The sequence below is a fragment of the Rhipicephalus sanguineus genome, chromosome 7 (genome assembly GCF_013339695.2).
Source record: "Rhipicephalus sanguineus isolate Rsan-2018 chromosome 7, BIME_Rsan_1.4, whole genome shotgun sequence".
Lineage (NCBI taxonomy): Eukaryota > Metazoa > Arthropoda > Arachnida > Ixodida > Ixodidae > Rhipicephalus > Rhipicephalus sanguineus.
The window spans coordinates 105,801,761-105,817,371 of NC_051182.1; the positions used below are offsets into that span (position 1 = coordinate 105,801,761).

General features: G+C 45.3%; 1 protein-coding gene across 1 annotated transcript; it reads right to left on the bottom strand.

Annotated features, from left to right (window-relative positions):
- Positions 1–314: 314 nt before the first annotated feature.
- Positions 315–9,168, bottom strand: LOC119398899 (CRISP/Allergen/PR-1-like). The gene is made up of 4 exons (XM_049417464.1): positions 9,153–9,168; positions 7,998–8,176; positions 6,995–7,107; positions 315–429 (listed from the first exon to the last, which is right to left on the bottom strand). The coding sequence occupies exons 1-4, from the start codon at positions 9,166–9,168 to the stop codon at positions 315–317; spliced, it is 423 nt and encodes a 140-aa protein (XP_049273421.1).
- Positions 9,169–15,611: the final 6,443 nt, after the last annotated feature.

The following is a 15,611-nucleotide window of genomic DNA, read 5'->3' on the forward strand; positions in this document are numbered from 1 at the left end:
ATTTCCTGTAGCAGGCGCGGATGCTTGTAGGGAACGCTCTTGTGTGAGGCTCCGAGATCAAGGCATTCTGAACTAAGGACGCCTCTCCTAAACTCTCTTCTCGAACAAAGACGTTCACTCTCTCTCTCTCTCTGCGGATTAAGATCGGCATTCTTGTCTAACTAGCGCTCCAATGCACGAATCGCTATCGTTTTTCTGAATAATTGCCCTCTTCTTAGTGAAACGGCCACAGTCGAACCCGTGACCTCTGGCCAAGGAGTTCAAGGCCACAGCCAATCAATCATGCATTTTCGCAGCCACGAAAACACGAAACGTCAACGACCGAAACGTACCGCGCAAAGGCCGCTGAAACGTTCGCACACAAGTCCGTCGGGGCACGCCATGCACGTTGGTCCTGCTTGGTAGACGGGCAGGGAGAATACGTTTCCTCTGCAATGTAAGAGTAGCAAAAAAATATATAAGACCGGCAATGCACAGAAAGAGTTGAACAGATAAAGTTTCGGAACAGATAAAGTTTGGCGGAACAGATAAAGCTTCCAGTGCCACGAGCGCCGAGTGCTACTCTTGTTTCCTTTCTAAATACTTCCGGTCGAGCCCTTACTTCCGGTTTTTCGAATGTTCAGTCTTGTAAAAACGTGGGCAGCTTTCTCTAGTAGTGCAAGGCTGGACTAACAGCGTAACTTGTGGCTGATCTAGATTATTGGCAATATCATAGTTAGCAAGGACTTAATTAGCAAGAACCTATTTAGTAAGTTCTTAATTAGCATGACCTTAATTAGCACAGTCTTAATCGGCATGGTCATAACTAGCATAACGCTAATTCATGACATTAACTAGTACGCCTTCATTAGCAGGTCTTAACGTGGTTTTAATTAACGCGATCCCCGTTGGCAAAGTATGGTAATAATTAGTATGGTCTTAATTAGCTCGTTATTGTTTAGCTATGTCCTAATTGGTAAGGTTTAATTAACATGGTCCTAATTTGTAAAGGCAATGAGCGCGCGCCGGTTGAGTTATTGCGTTGCACGCGCTAGGCGCAGCTATGCCAGGTGCTTGGCGACGCGAGTTGTCATATAAGGTAGAGACCGTTCGTGATGATGATAGTTTTCTGGTGACGTCAACCAGCAGAACGGAGAGCATAAACAGCTCCGTTTAAAAAAAAGACAAAACTGGTACCAAATCGATTGTTCTTTTTTTATTATTCAAAATAACCCTAAAGGCCCTCAACGAGGGTATTACATTCGCTGCAGTTAAGAGCTGTATTATATAATATGATGTCGGAGCATCAGTCTGCTTAAGGTAAGGGCCAATGAACTCTCAGGATAAATGATAAATAATGAATGAGTTCATTAAAAAAGCACAGTTTTCTTGTGAGCAGCTCGGATCGTTGCGACACCTGGCGGAGCAGACCTGAACCGCGCGTTTCTTTCTACGCGGCCTCTGAGATCCGCTTCGGCAGCGTGAAGAAACGCAATGTCAAACAAAGAAATACACCAGGGTACATGAACGCCGGCGTGCAACAATTATTTTAACTGTGTGATTGCCCAGCATGTAAGAAGGTTTATTTGCTGGCACACTCGGTGCGTAGTGAGGTTACGTTACAAGCAGTCAATCCGCAAATAACGCCATAACATTTCTACAGCGACACACCAGCAGACTCGGAAGGCTGGTAGAAAGCTTTGTGGCCCTCGCAAATTTTAACGGATGGGACAAAAAGAAGCCGCTGCGGTGGTATAGGCGGCTGCTGCTGGGCTGCTGACCCGAAAGTCGCGGGCTCGATACCGGTTTCGGCGGACGTATGGACGTTAGGCTACAGCGAAAAAAAGGGCATGCCCCACGAGGTGAATACGGGAAAATTTTTCGGACAGATACCGCTCAATGGCTGTTTTTGTGCGACTGGTTTCCTCAATAGACCTCGAATTTCTGGGTCATTTTTAGTGGCGTCCATCCATACCATACTTTATTGGGTCATCCACACTCATCTCGACATGTTACTTTCGTCGGGAACAACGATCTTTTATTGTGGTATTAACCTAGCTCTTATATGACAGAGCGAAACATGTTCATCTCTACCTGGGCATCACGCGAGAACAGCATGTTTCCGATATAAAAGGTGGGCAAGCGCTGGCTTCACTACAGCCCATAAGGCGATGCCAGAGCTTCTGTGTGTGGGAAAATGGTTGACGATTTAAAATACTATGAGTCCTCTACCATGGCCTCCGAGATGGCGGGCGCGCGCCCGCCATCTCAGAGGTCATGCTTCTACCCTACAGTTTCTTAGAATTACCTAGAGGGAAAACTGGCGCTGCGAGCTGTTGTACGCATGGGAATGCTGGGATATGTGAACTTCGAACTTGGCTCGGAATGGTATCGTTCACGAAGAGCCCGGACACCTCGAAGGCACGTCCGGCTTCAAGGCGTTGTTTGCGTCAAAATAGTTGATTCCGTAGTGAAGCAGATCGTAGTAAGCTATTTTTTTCTCATTGCGTAGAAACGAGCTTTATTTAACTTGGGAAACTTATGCGTTGATGTACAACTTTATGAAGCGTGAAAAGTAACGAACGGCCGCTAAACTTGGAAGGCGTACGACAAAGCCAGCGTTCAATTTGCGAGTGCTCATCGACTGTTTCTTTCTTTCGTTGTTTGGTTATGCCGTACAGGTGTGGACATTTATTCTAGAATATAATACGCGTGAATGAGATCCACTTATGAAAGCTTTCTTTGAGAGAAGCTTTATTTGCGCAGTCGTATCCAAGAAAACCTGCTTGGTCGTATCCGCTTTTTAGCCGAAGCCTCGCTCAACACCAGCCAACACAAGCCTTGCAGACACATATACCGCCATTCCCATCGTGGCAACGGCGCCCCTTAAGAAATTCGCATAGACGGTGGCGCCAGATTTCCCTCTAGGTATTATTGTGAGAAACTCTACGTCTTCTACTATGGGAGAGCAGTGAGCCATCCCGGATGAGCACTACTATTCGTTCTTGTGTTTAGAAAAAGTTTATTTCATCAGAGGACGCTACGAACACTTGGAAACAAAATCCTGTTTAGAAAACATTTATTTCATCAGAGGACGCTACTAACAGTTGGGTACAGTGTTGTAATCAAGGACAGTAACATATACAAATGTCTAAGCACTATATACATGAAACATTTCTACACAGATGTCCAAGTCCACAGGACGTCTTCAGTACATACAACAACCTTCCTTGAAAACGCCACCCTAATGGTATCTGGAACCACCGCTTGCCTGGAACGGTGCTAGATGTCATTTCACATAACCCTCACAACTGCCCAAGGAATTATTGAAACTTCGTTTATTCGTTCATAACAAATTTGAGCCAAACCCACCTATATCAGCATAGTACACTAGGGCGTTATATCTTCACCATGTACTCTAACCTAATTGGCGGTTTAAGCAATCAAAAGTGTCGATATCTGACAAAGCACTACGGCCGCAATTTAAGCCTTTTCAATTTCAGACTTTCTAGCTGCCGCAGTGGCATATCGGTTGCCCTACTCTGCTGGTGACCCGAAAATCATCCCGGCCGCGGCGGTCGCATTTCAATGGACGCGAAATGCTAGAAGCCCATGTCATCATCATCATCATCAGCCTGACCACGTCCACTGCAGGGAAAAGGCCTCTTCCGTGTTCCGCCATTCAACCCTGTCCTGTGCTTGATGCTGCCACGTTATCCCCGCAAACGTCCTAATTTTACCTGTCCACCTAACTTTCTGTCTCCACCTCGTGCGTTTGCCTTGTTTTGGAATCCAGTCTTGGAATACAATTTCAGTGCACGTTAAAGAACTCCAGGTGGTCGATGTTATCTGCAGCCCTACACTACGGCGTCTCTCACACCCTGAGTGTCTTTGGGACGTTAAACACCACAAAGCGCCCAACCCACTCTTTCAGACCTTACAGGACGTCTGGGAAGTCGATGGTGAGCATTCATTCTTGTTACTATTGCATTAGCTATAGGATACTCAGCTCGGGAACAAAATTGTCCCTTTAATTATCCGTAGCCGGTGTCGCGTGCGCTTTTGTAAATGGGGGCTGGATGCAAATGGCGCCAAAAAGATGACAGAGGCGCCAAAGCAGCATCGTCATCATCAGCCCGACTACGCCCACAGCAGAGCAAAAAGCTCTCCCATGTTTCGCCAATCGAGTCGGTCCAGTGCTTGCTTCGGCCACGTTATTCGCGCAGATATCTTAATCTCATCTTCAGCGAGGCGACTATGACACTCCCGTGCTTGAGTGTGTGCGCGTTCCCCCCCCCCCCCCCCCCATTTATACTGTTTAACGCTTTTATTTTTTCCTTGCTCGCTTTACCGCTTTTCCAGTGCAAAGTAATATTAATTATTGCGGTTTAACGTCCCAAAAGCACCATATGATTATGAGACGCCGTAGTGGAGGGCTCTGGAAATTTGAACCAACTGGGGTTCTTTAATGTGCACCTAAATCTAAGTACACGGGCCTCTAGCATTTTCGCCTCCACCGAAAATGCGGCCCCCCGGGCGGGATTAGATCCCGCGACCTGCGGGTCAGCAGTCGAGCAACTTAACGACTAGACCACCGTGGCGGGGCTCCAGTGCAGAGTAGCAAACCGGATAATTTTCTTCCGGTTAACCTCCCTGCCTTTCACTTAACCTTTCTCTCTCTGTCCCTCTTAAATCTCACATGCCTAACTTTCTGACCCCCCCCCCCCCTCGAGCGTTCGCCTTTTCTCGGAATCCAGTCTATTTCTTATAATGACCAGCGGTTATCTTGGCTTCTCGCTACATGCCCTGCCCGTGCTCATTTCTTCTTGATTTTGGTTTGTGGTGGTTGTATGTTAGTTAAAAATTCAAAACACCTAAGCACGGTGATATCGAATTGAACGCCCGAGCCAGCAAGCAGCAGCAGCCTGCGGTGCCTACGCTGCATTCCATGCTCTGCGCGACAAGAAACCGAGGCAGCCGCTGTCACGGCCGGCAGACGCGCGCAGTAGGCATTTGTGTGTGTGTTTGTGTGTGTGTGCATGTGTGTGAGAGAGAGTGTGTGTGTGAGTGTGCGCAAATGAGCGCGTATGTGTGTGAGTGTGTGAGATTTTGTGTTTGTGTGTGTGTGTGAGCGCGCGTGTGTGTGAGTGTGTGAGATTTTGTGTTTGTGTGTGTGTGTGTGAGCGCGCGTGTGTGTGAGTGTGTGTTTGTGTGTGTGTGAGAGTGTGTGTGTGTGTGTGTGTAAGTGAGCGCGTGTGTGTGTGAGTGTGAGATTGTGTGTTTTTGTGTGTGTGAGCGCGTGTGTGTGTGAGTGTGTGTAAGTGAGCGTGTGTGTGTGTGAGTGTGTGAGAGTGTGTGTTTGTGTGTGTGAGAGCGTGTGTGTGTGTGAGTGTGTGAGTGTGTGTGCTTGTATGTGTGTGAGAGAGTGTGTGTGTGTGTGTGAGTGTGTGAGCGTGTGTGTTTGTGTGTGTGTGAGAGAGTGTGTTTGTGAGTGTGTGTAAGTGAGCGCGTGTGTGTGTGAGTGTGTGAGTTTGCGTGTGTATGTGTGCGTGAGAGAGAGAGAGACAGACACGCAACGCGCGCAATGCCTCGTACATATGAGGCGTCTGCACCCTCCTTTATCACATCATGCTGCTTGGACCAAAATTTTCAGTGGCAAACCTAGCGTGACGAAAGTGGTGACGTCAAAATTTAGGTTGATGTCGCATGATATCTTTAGCCAGTATGCATAAGCCTGCTATCTGGCAGGTGTTAGTTTAAGCCAGTGTGCAAGACATTCAGTTTCCGGGTGCGGTGACGTAAGATCGAAATTGGCTGCCGCCAACATTTTTCCTTTCGAGTTTATTCTGTCTTGTGGTGAATAAAAGATAAGAAAGAATAGATGGCACTGGTTACTATTCTCCATTTTCATGCAATTTACTTTAGGCGCAGGTTTTACACCAAGAACAACGATTCCACAGATAACATTGTGAAAAAAGTTCTGTTTGTGTAAAAAGAGTGTCACAATGGTGAAACAATGGCAAAAATGTACCGCTCAGTTAATGTGCTTTAGGGCTACTGTCCCCTTACGATACCTGCGAAGCATCAGGGTATCAGGTAGAGCAGCGGCGTAGTCATAAATGTATTCGGAGGGGAAAGGTGGTCCCCAAGCTCTTTACATTCCCATTATTTGGTCAAATTTGTGCGTGGCGCCATCTCTTGGCGGTAACAACGGCGTCCTGCTATAACAGAATGGGAAATGGGAAAGAAAATCATATCTATTGAAAAAAAAAAGCTATCAAAAATGACTCGGGATTCTATACAGTAGAGACGAACTGGAACGTTTCGGTAAAATTACAGTATTGCACTACAGAACGTGTGTCTTCCCAGGACAATTGAACACCGCCCATTAGAAACACATGGGCCCCATTGTAAAATATTAAACACTCCGGGAAGCCACGCGGTTTGTGGTGCGACACTAATTTTACAGAATGTTCAAATAAGTCTCTACTGTATAGAACCGGGAGTCGTTTTGGACAACTAAGTTTTTCGTCAGATAGAATTTTTTTCGCCTATTACCCATTCAGTTACGGCAGGCCACCGCAGTCACCGACGAGAGATGGCGGTACGTGCATATGTCCTCAAATCCTGGTCATGTGTGTGTTCGTGCATGTGTTTCTCTGTGTGCGCCTATATAAGTTTGCGTGCTAAATGTAAACATTCCGTATATGTGTGCTGGAGGGCGACGAGAAAGGGGGGGGTGGACCCCTAAACCCCCAATCTGGCTACACCAATGAGGTAAGGACGCATTTTATGTCTAGCTCAATATCTTTGTCTCTAAGATCTTGTTACCATTTTTTTCTATGATCAGCAGATAGCACCGCAAATAACTTTTTAGCCATTCAATAGTTACATTTGGGACTCAGTAATTAGTCACTGTAATCAGTTCCATTTCTGAAGGACGTAATCATGATCGGTTACCTTTCTGTAACGTGTACAACCATGGCTCATGCACACTCAGCCTGCGAACACGTACGTTGGGGCGTAGTTGCACACATAAAAGCCTTGGTACTTCTTGCCACCTTCGACGCCGTCCAGCGTGTAGTACGAGTAGCCGCAGCCGACGAACTGCGTGTCGGCCCATATTAACTGCGAAGATGACGCAAATGTAATTTAGAAGAAACACCTGATACAGGCTAACTTGTATAGTACACTGTACAATCAATGTCGGGTTCAACTAAATTAGCTGCAGACTAACAGTTATAGGTGCACCAGATCACTAGAACACTAACTGAGGCTGCGTTTTCACGATTCATCGCAAGTTCGTCGCTTTGTGAAACATTCAACAAAGTTACTAAAACATAGCGCACAGGATGTTGCGGGCCTAAGAAATTTGTCTAGCGACTTCGTAAAATTTTCTTTTCCATCGTTGCGTGAAGTTTTCGCAAGGATTCTATTATCTGTGAAGAGGGGTAACTCTCGCTAGGGCAGCAAATGCGAACTTTGATCAAAAGGGTGCGGTCGCGCACGTTATCTCAACTAAGATCAACAGACGGTTGAGACCCTTGGACGTTCTGTGCTCTCGTTGCTTACTTCGCGTCGAACTTACAGACAGCATGCAAAGCGCTTCGCTCACTGGAGCGGCCGTATTACTTTATGGCAGTGCGTTGCAGAGTTGCGCCAGATCGAACCCTAATGGAGTTCGCTGCTAGCCCTACTTCGTACAGGCCTAACATTGCAATTTGTTGCTGTCGCATTCATTGCTTCGCCGTTGCTGCTAAAATGTCTTTCTTTTTGTTTTACTCCAAACCGCCCACCTCCACCCCTGTCTAGAAATAATGAGTGCCATGAAAATCGCGTAAGTTTTTCCAGTGGCAGGTGACAAAATTTTCGTCAAAGTGTTCAGCCTGTCCTCTGGAGGCACGCATTCTGTGTATACCATCGTCTTGTCTATCGTATATTAATAATGACATCGGAACATTCGCAATGAACGTTTCCAAATTTCTGCAGTCCCTATCTTTTCTGTGTCGGCACTTTACCTGTGTGAAATGGCCGATGTGCGCACCGTCGTCCGTCTCGCGGAAGTAGGCGATCCTGTCGACGGGACAGACTGCGTGCTCGGCGAACCAGTTGCCGATGTGCACGTTCCACGACCGCTTGCTGTGGTCGTCGTTGAAGGCTTCCCAGGCTGCGCTCTGGCCCACGGCGTCAAAGGTCACTGGAAAGTGCTCGAGGAGGCAGGCGGAAAGGCGCAGGACATTAAGATGCACTTGAGCACGAGCCTAAGCCATCTAAGGAGGCCCCATAATGCCGATTTGTTTTATTTGTATATTTAAAATACTCGCAATGACACATGCCGTCGTGATTACGAGCGGTGCTGACTAACACTCCCCGGCTTGCATGCACATATATAGCCGATAGAGTGGACGAGGGGACGACCGCTACCGTAGCTCAATCGGTAAGAGCATCGGGCGCATAATCCGAAGGATGCAGGTTCGGTCCCTCGCGGCGGCAAGTTGTCTGTTCGTCCACTTTATTTTGTTCACGTCCATATCACAATTACTACAGTACGCTTAAAACAGTACAGTTATTATCTCCTATACCTTCCGTGGCTTCATCATCTGCTGGTTTTCATTAAGGTTGTGTCAAACAAAGGAAACGAGCCCTCAAAATTCCCTCTTTCGCCCAATGACTAACAGTGTTACAGAGTGAAGTTGTTTACGCAGATATAATATATATTGTAGCCATACGCACTTATGTGGTAATACTGACGCTTACACACACACACACACACACACACACACACACACACACACACACACACACACACACACACACACACACACATATATATATATATATATATATATATGTATATATATATATATATATATATATATATATATATATATATATATATATATATATATATATATATATATATATATATATATATATATAGACTGGCAGATGCCAGATGTGACTGACTGGCAGTTGCGCATTAACTTTCAAAAAACCGTAGTAGTATCATTCACTAACAGTCACTTTCTGTTGCAGCACGTGTACGCCTTCAACAACAGAATAATCCCCCGGCATAAGAGTACAAATACCTTGGGGTTATCTTTTCAGACAACATGCAGTGGTGGCAGCATATTGAGCACGTTACATCCAAAGCACTAAAAAAATTAGGTTACCTGCGACGCACGTCATCTAAATCTCCGAAATGCACTAAGTTACTGTTGTATAAAACGCTTGCACGCCATGTACTAGAGTATGCCTCATGTGTCTGGAACCCGATTAAGGCATGCGACATTAACATACTGGAATCTGTACGAAGGAGCGCTGTTCGTTTCATTTGCCATCGCTATGAGCGTAATTTTTCACCCTCATCAGCGATGAATTCTTTGGCAGTGCCTCTCCTATGCAAGAGACGGGACACCGATTTCTTGAAGCTATTGTACTCATTTCTTCATTCATGTTGTCGGCGATCTCCAGACGACTACATCTCGTACGCTAATACTCTTTCAACTAGACGTTACCACAACCTCAACTTAAAGTATTTCTTTACGCACACTAACGTCTTTAAATACAGTTGTTTTCCTAGAGTTATTGAAAGGTGGAACGAATTACCCAATAGTGTTCGTGAATTGGCGCTGCCAGATTTTGTAGAAGCACTGTCATGATAACATTTTCTTTTTGTTTTGTTTTGTTTTGTTTTGTGGTTTTTGGTGTGACATCAACCTTGATACCCGTCTATTTGCTTGAGTAAATGCATTCCACTCCTGCTTAGCGTCTCGATTTTCGTATCGTGATCTCCACAATTAACAATGGGAAGGCACAGCGCAACTGAGACAATGGACAAGAACACGCAACACAAACGAGCGCTGACTCTGGACTGACACGTCGAAGCGGCTATCAAGTTTGCACATGTCAAGGCCGGATCAGTGCGAAAAGTTTGAGACAGAAAAGGGCCCAATGTAGAAGAAATGTGTTGCAGTAAGACTTTGGTCTGGGCGAGTTGGTTCATAGCAATGGGAAGGCACAGCGCAACTGAGACAATGGACAAGAACACGCAACACAAACGAGCGCTGACTCTGGACTGACACGTCGAAGCGGCTATCAAGTTTGCACATGTCAAGGCCGGATCAGTGCGAAAAGTTTGAGACAGAAAAGGGCCCAATGTAGAAGAAATGTGTTGCAGTAAGACTTTGGTCTGGGCGAGTTGGTTCATAGCAATGGGAAGGCACAGCGCAACTGAGACAATGGACAAGAACACGCAACACAAACGAGCGCTGACTCTGGACTGACACGTCGAAGCGGCTATCAAGTTTGCACATGTCAAGGCCGGATCAGTGCGAAAAGTTTGAGACAGAAAAGGGCCCAATGTAGAAGAAATGTGTTGCAGTAAGACTTTGGTCTGGGCGAGTTGGTTCATAGCAATGGGAAGGCACAGTGTTGCAGTAAGACCAAAGTCTTACTGCAACACATTTCTTCTACATTGGGCCCTTTTCTGTCTCAAACTTTTCGCACTGATCCGGCCTTGACAAGTGCAAACTTGATAGCCGCTTCGACGTGTCAGTCCAGAGTCAGCGCTCGTTTGTGTTGCGTGTTCTTGTCCATTGTCTCAGTTGCGCTGTGCCTTCCCATTGCTATGAACCAACTCGCCCAGACCAAAGTCTTACTGCAACACATTTCTTCTACATTGGGCCCTTTTCTGTCTCAAACTTTTCGCACTGATCCGGCCTTGACATGTGCAAACTTGATAGCCGCTTCGACGTGTCAGTCCAGAGTCAGCGCTCGTTTGTGTTGCGTGTTATTGTCCATTGTCTCAGTTGCGCTGTGCCTTCCCATTGCTATGAACCAACTCGCCCAGACCAAAGTCTTACTGCTCCACAATTAGTGCCAGCTGCGCGATGCCGGAACTCATCGCGGAGGCCACACACGAGGCGCTCGGGCTTAGACGTATTGCTGACCGAACTTCGTGCATAGCTTCCACAGCGTTGCACTTGACGTATGAAACGGAGTATAGAAGCGATAAAAGGCAGGCAGAGAAGGAAAGCCGCCGCCTGTCGCCGTTCTCTTGTCGACTAAATGGTTTCGGCTGAAGGGTTTTACAGTTCATACATTTTTGATATTGCCACAAAACGGAGAAACGCCACAAATAGAATTGAGCAGCAAAGACACAGACGGCAAAAACTAGCCTCCTTCTTGTAAATCAATTGTGGAGGACTATACGCAAAAAACTAACGTGCACAAAATATAACATTGAAGTAAGATGGAAAGGTTGCCCACGATGACTGCTCACCGGAACGAGCACTTGCCGACAGTTTATTTATTTACAATACCTTACAAGCCCGCTGAAGGGCATTGAGTAGAGGCAGTAACAGAGAGAAAGTTAACATTGAATGAAAAGGTAACAAAACAAAAAGTAAGATTATAGTTCAGTAAAACACAGTTGTATACAACATTATCAAAGAACGCAATCATGTGATCGCGAAAGGGTTCGCGGTTAGATATGGATGCAATCTAGCCCGGAAGACTGTCCCAGCATGCAACAGCTTAAGGCAGTGATGATGAGTTAAATGCCTGCCTTTGACCATGTACGCACATAAAAGTGAAAGCGTGTTGTGAAAACATGGGAACAGGAGAATGAATCGATATACAATGAGATTTATTGCTATGTATGTATACCTATGAAGCAGGCATAGGAGAGCAATCACGCGCGCGGCGATTTTCATGATGCTGAAGTCAAATATCTTGTTTTATTCAGAGCACTGCTAGACAGGTTGTCCTAGTTACTCTGGATTAATCTGTTGTTCTTTTGTCCTCGTAACAATACCGCTGCTTAATAGTGCATATCAGGTGTTCTATTTTTTATTGATGTTGATGATAAAATAATCGTAACTCAGTAGTCAGAAATCGTAATTTATTAGAATCGTAATTGTAATTTTAGTCAGAAACCATTATCAAAATGGAGAAAAAGATGCTCATTGAGGAAAGGACTAAAACGCTCGCAATCTAACTGTCCATCAGTATATAAGTACATTACAGATAAAATATAAAGGACATAAAAAAATACCAAAGGCACGTAACACAGGTGTTTACCTTTATATAGCGTAAACTAACCATCGCACGTAGAAAATAAATCTTCAGGAGCTCTGAAAGAAATTCTGGCGATTTGAAAAGCCCTGTTATCAGCGCTATATGTTACACTTTTTTTCTTTTGCGTCTCGGAAAGATGCAATATCAGGTTTTGAGGCATATTTGAGCCACAAAAAGTGTTTTCTCATTGGGTGTCTACTGCTTTGTGGATGGCTGCAACTCGCGCAACAGGACTGCGTAATCTTCAGGTATGTGTGATCAACATATGTGTAATCATCAGTGTCGTGAATGCGCTCAAGCGTACTTACCTGTCTTTCTCGCATTGGCCTCGTCGTGTTTCTGCGCCCCCTCTGAGCTGCATTGGTTGGCGTGCGCCTGTGCCACAGCGGCAAGTTCAGCGTTCCAGTACTGCAATGCAACACACGTGCAATATGAAAAAGAAAAAAAAACGCAGCGAAGGGTCCCTTCAGTGTTCAGTGCAAGAAATGCAGTTGGCAACCGTAATCAATCAATCAATCAATCAATCAATCAATCAATCAATCAATCAATCAATCAATCAATCAATCAATCAATCAATCAATCAATCAATCAATCAATTGTCAAGCGTGATATGGCTGAAAAGCAGAAAGAAAACAACAACGACGACCGAATGAGCTGGAAAAGCGACCAGAAGAATACGAATCAGAAACCGATCTACTAGACATGACATCCGTTTTGGAGAATGACGCTAAAATGACGTCACCGTCCGGGAGTCTGTGCCCACGTGCCTAACCGGGATTCATGCATCGCTGAGTGTGACTATCGTCATTCGCTCTTTTCTAATGCGAGAACACTAAGCTAATTTTGTGACTGCATCGTCAGAAGATCTAAGTTTATGGTGAAAGAGTGTCCTTTGTAAAATGCTGGATTTATTGCTGCGTCATGATGATAGATGAGGAATGCAGACGTTGTATATAATATCATCATCACCATCATCATCAGCCTGTCTACGTGCACTGCAGGGCAAAGGCCTCTCCATGTTCCGCCAATCAACCCGGTCCTGTACCTGTATATAATATGTACCGGTCCTGTACCGGTCCTGTATATAATATGTACAACACCTAATGTAGAGCGTTAGGCTAAAATGTGTGTTTACTTACACTGTGCGCATGTTGATATGAAGTGTTAACCCCCCTCTCCCCTCTCCTCCGTGTCATGTCAAAACTGGGCCTTAAGATACATAACCGATAAAAAAAAATGTAAAACCTTAATAGAAACGCAGCGACAGAAAAAAAGTCCCCACAATTTACGTCGTTTTCACCCAACTCAAATAACAAAAAGTGACCGCGGTGAGCATTAGATCATCCGCCTTATATCAATATTGAAAGCGCTCCGTATCCCAAGTCATCGAGGGGCTGGCTGGCTTTTTGGTGCCGGTGCTCCGTCGCCGACCACGCTAACCACTGCGTCACCCTTGCATTCGATAAGAAGATTGCGAAAAATTAAAGGAGCTTTCTCTGTCATTAGAGTTAGTGGGAGGCGGTCATGGAACGAATCAAGCTCAGAATTGGATGACATGAACGTAAAAAAAAATGAGAACGTTGAAACCGTTTGCGTGAAGACAAAACATTAAATTAGGTGCACAAATTTTGTCCAAGGTAACTGCTGTGAATGAAGTTTCTAATGATAACAATTAGGTAAAGGAAAGGTAATTTACATTTAGTTCAGTTACAATGCCACAATATTTCCTAATCTCATGGGTTTTCAGTTAGTCAAGGGAGAGAGAGAAAGGCAGGGATGTTAACCGGGTTCTTTGCGGTTCGTTACCCTATATGAGGATAGGGGGAAAGGGGAAAAAGAATAGAAAAAGCAAGGATGAAAGGAACCGTAGAGGAACCGGTCTCAAGTATTTCTCGGTTATGTGTGCGCGTGGTAAACGCTGATATGTGTGCGCGCGTATCATGTTGTTCCAGTTTGTCGAACGGCTGGCTGGCTCACCAGCTTCCGCATGTTAGCCGCAGGCGGGAATCCGGGAAGGAGACCAAGTGCCACCTGGCTGCGGAACCTGAGTGGGCACAGGTGAGGCGTTTTCATATTGCACAGAAGCAATCATATGCTCAGAGTAATAGCTTTGACGATTACCAAATAATTTTGTTTAAGCTTTGATTTTGTATGCTACTTAAAGCATTTAAGTTTACAACACAGTACTAGGGCTATATCACGTCTCATCACAGCTTGTCGAGCCGAGTGAGAGAAAAAATATAGGATATAGTCTACGTGTCACTCTGCACAGTGGAGGCGAATGAAATAGAGGCGCCAGGTACGGGCAGTAGGTGGTCCATTCGTCTAAACTGTATGTTAAGCAAGCGCTCTTACTTCGTATAAAACGATATAATTTTGTGCTGCGCTTCGTTTAAAACGATTTCTGGGACTTCAGCTATGCTCCCAAGTAAGAAAATCACAGCTGAACCACTCCTTACAAATGTTCAACAAGCGAAGCCAAAACGTGCGGCTCCTGTGTTTATCACGACGTTAATCCCTGCGGTTCATTAAAGTCCTTCGTAATTATTGGTTACCTCTGTTCAGAAATCCTGATTAGTGTTTGCTGCCCGTGTGTTCCCTTCTTCATTTTTACTGAATCAGCAGTGAATAGAGAGGGGTTTGCCCAATTTCTATGCGACATGCGCGCTAGTTCTTGCGCATGCAGGACGGACGAATTTTTATTTTGCCTAGACATATACTGCTTTGCTGTAATATATTAAGGATACAGATCGTCTACTGCCTGCGGAATCGCAAAATATGCATAAATTTCTAAAACTTGACGTTAGGGACATATCTTGCTGTGACGCCAAAACTACTTCCGCGCCTTGTGTCATCTTGACAGGCTAGTACCATGTGTGAAAGCATTGATTCCGAGATGTGATAAGGTTCAGTCTCAGGGAAGCATCGATAGCGACAAAGCCAGACTAATTGCCTCACTGGAAGCAATACATGTATTGTAGCGCCGCCTTGTCTCTTCATGGGAAAACGCTGCCAGTGCAGTGTTTCGTTACAATAATATCAGAAGGCGCCACTGGTATTGGCTGGCAAAATTGGTGTTCTTTAGGAATTGCCTCAAGCTATACTTACATTGAAAAGGCAGATTACGGGTGAAACCAGCAAACCTAGCGTCATAATGTAATACGGCAAAAAATGTTCGCCTCGAAGTTTACTTCTGGGTGAAATTACTGCCTGAACTGTGAATGTGTAAAAAATAATGTAACCGTTGGCAGCTGTCCCATTATAGATGTCACGCTTGGCATATGGTATTTAGACGCTCTAATAGTCTTTTAAAGACTGTTAATTTGAGCGCAGGATGAGGCTGCTGCTTTTGACGTAAATTTGTTTTCATGGCGCGCAACCACCTATCTGGCTCGCTCGCTCACTCCCTCCCTCCCTCCCTCCCTCCCTCACTCGCTCACTCACTCACTCACTCACTCACTCACTCACTCACTCACTCACTCACTCACTCACTCACTCACTCACTCACTCACTCACTCACTCACTCACTCACTCACTCACTCACTCACTCA

Coding starts and splice junctions, on each gene's coding strand:
- LOC119398899 (XM_049417464.1), bottom strand. Junction 7,108..7,997: donor ACATCGGCCATTTCACACAG/GTAAAGTGCCGA, acceptor TCATCTTCGCAG/TTAATATGGGCCGACACGCA. Junction 430..6,994: donor GTGTGCAACTACGCCCCAAC/GTACGTGTTCGC, acceptor CTTACATTGCAG/AGGAAACGTATTCTCCCTGC.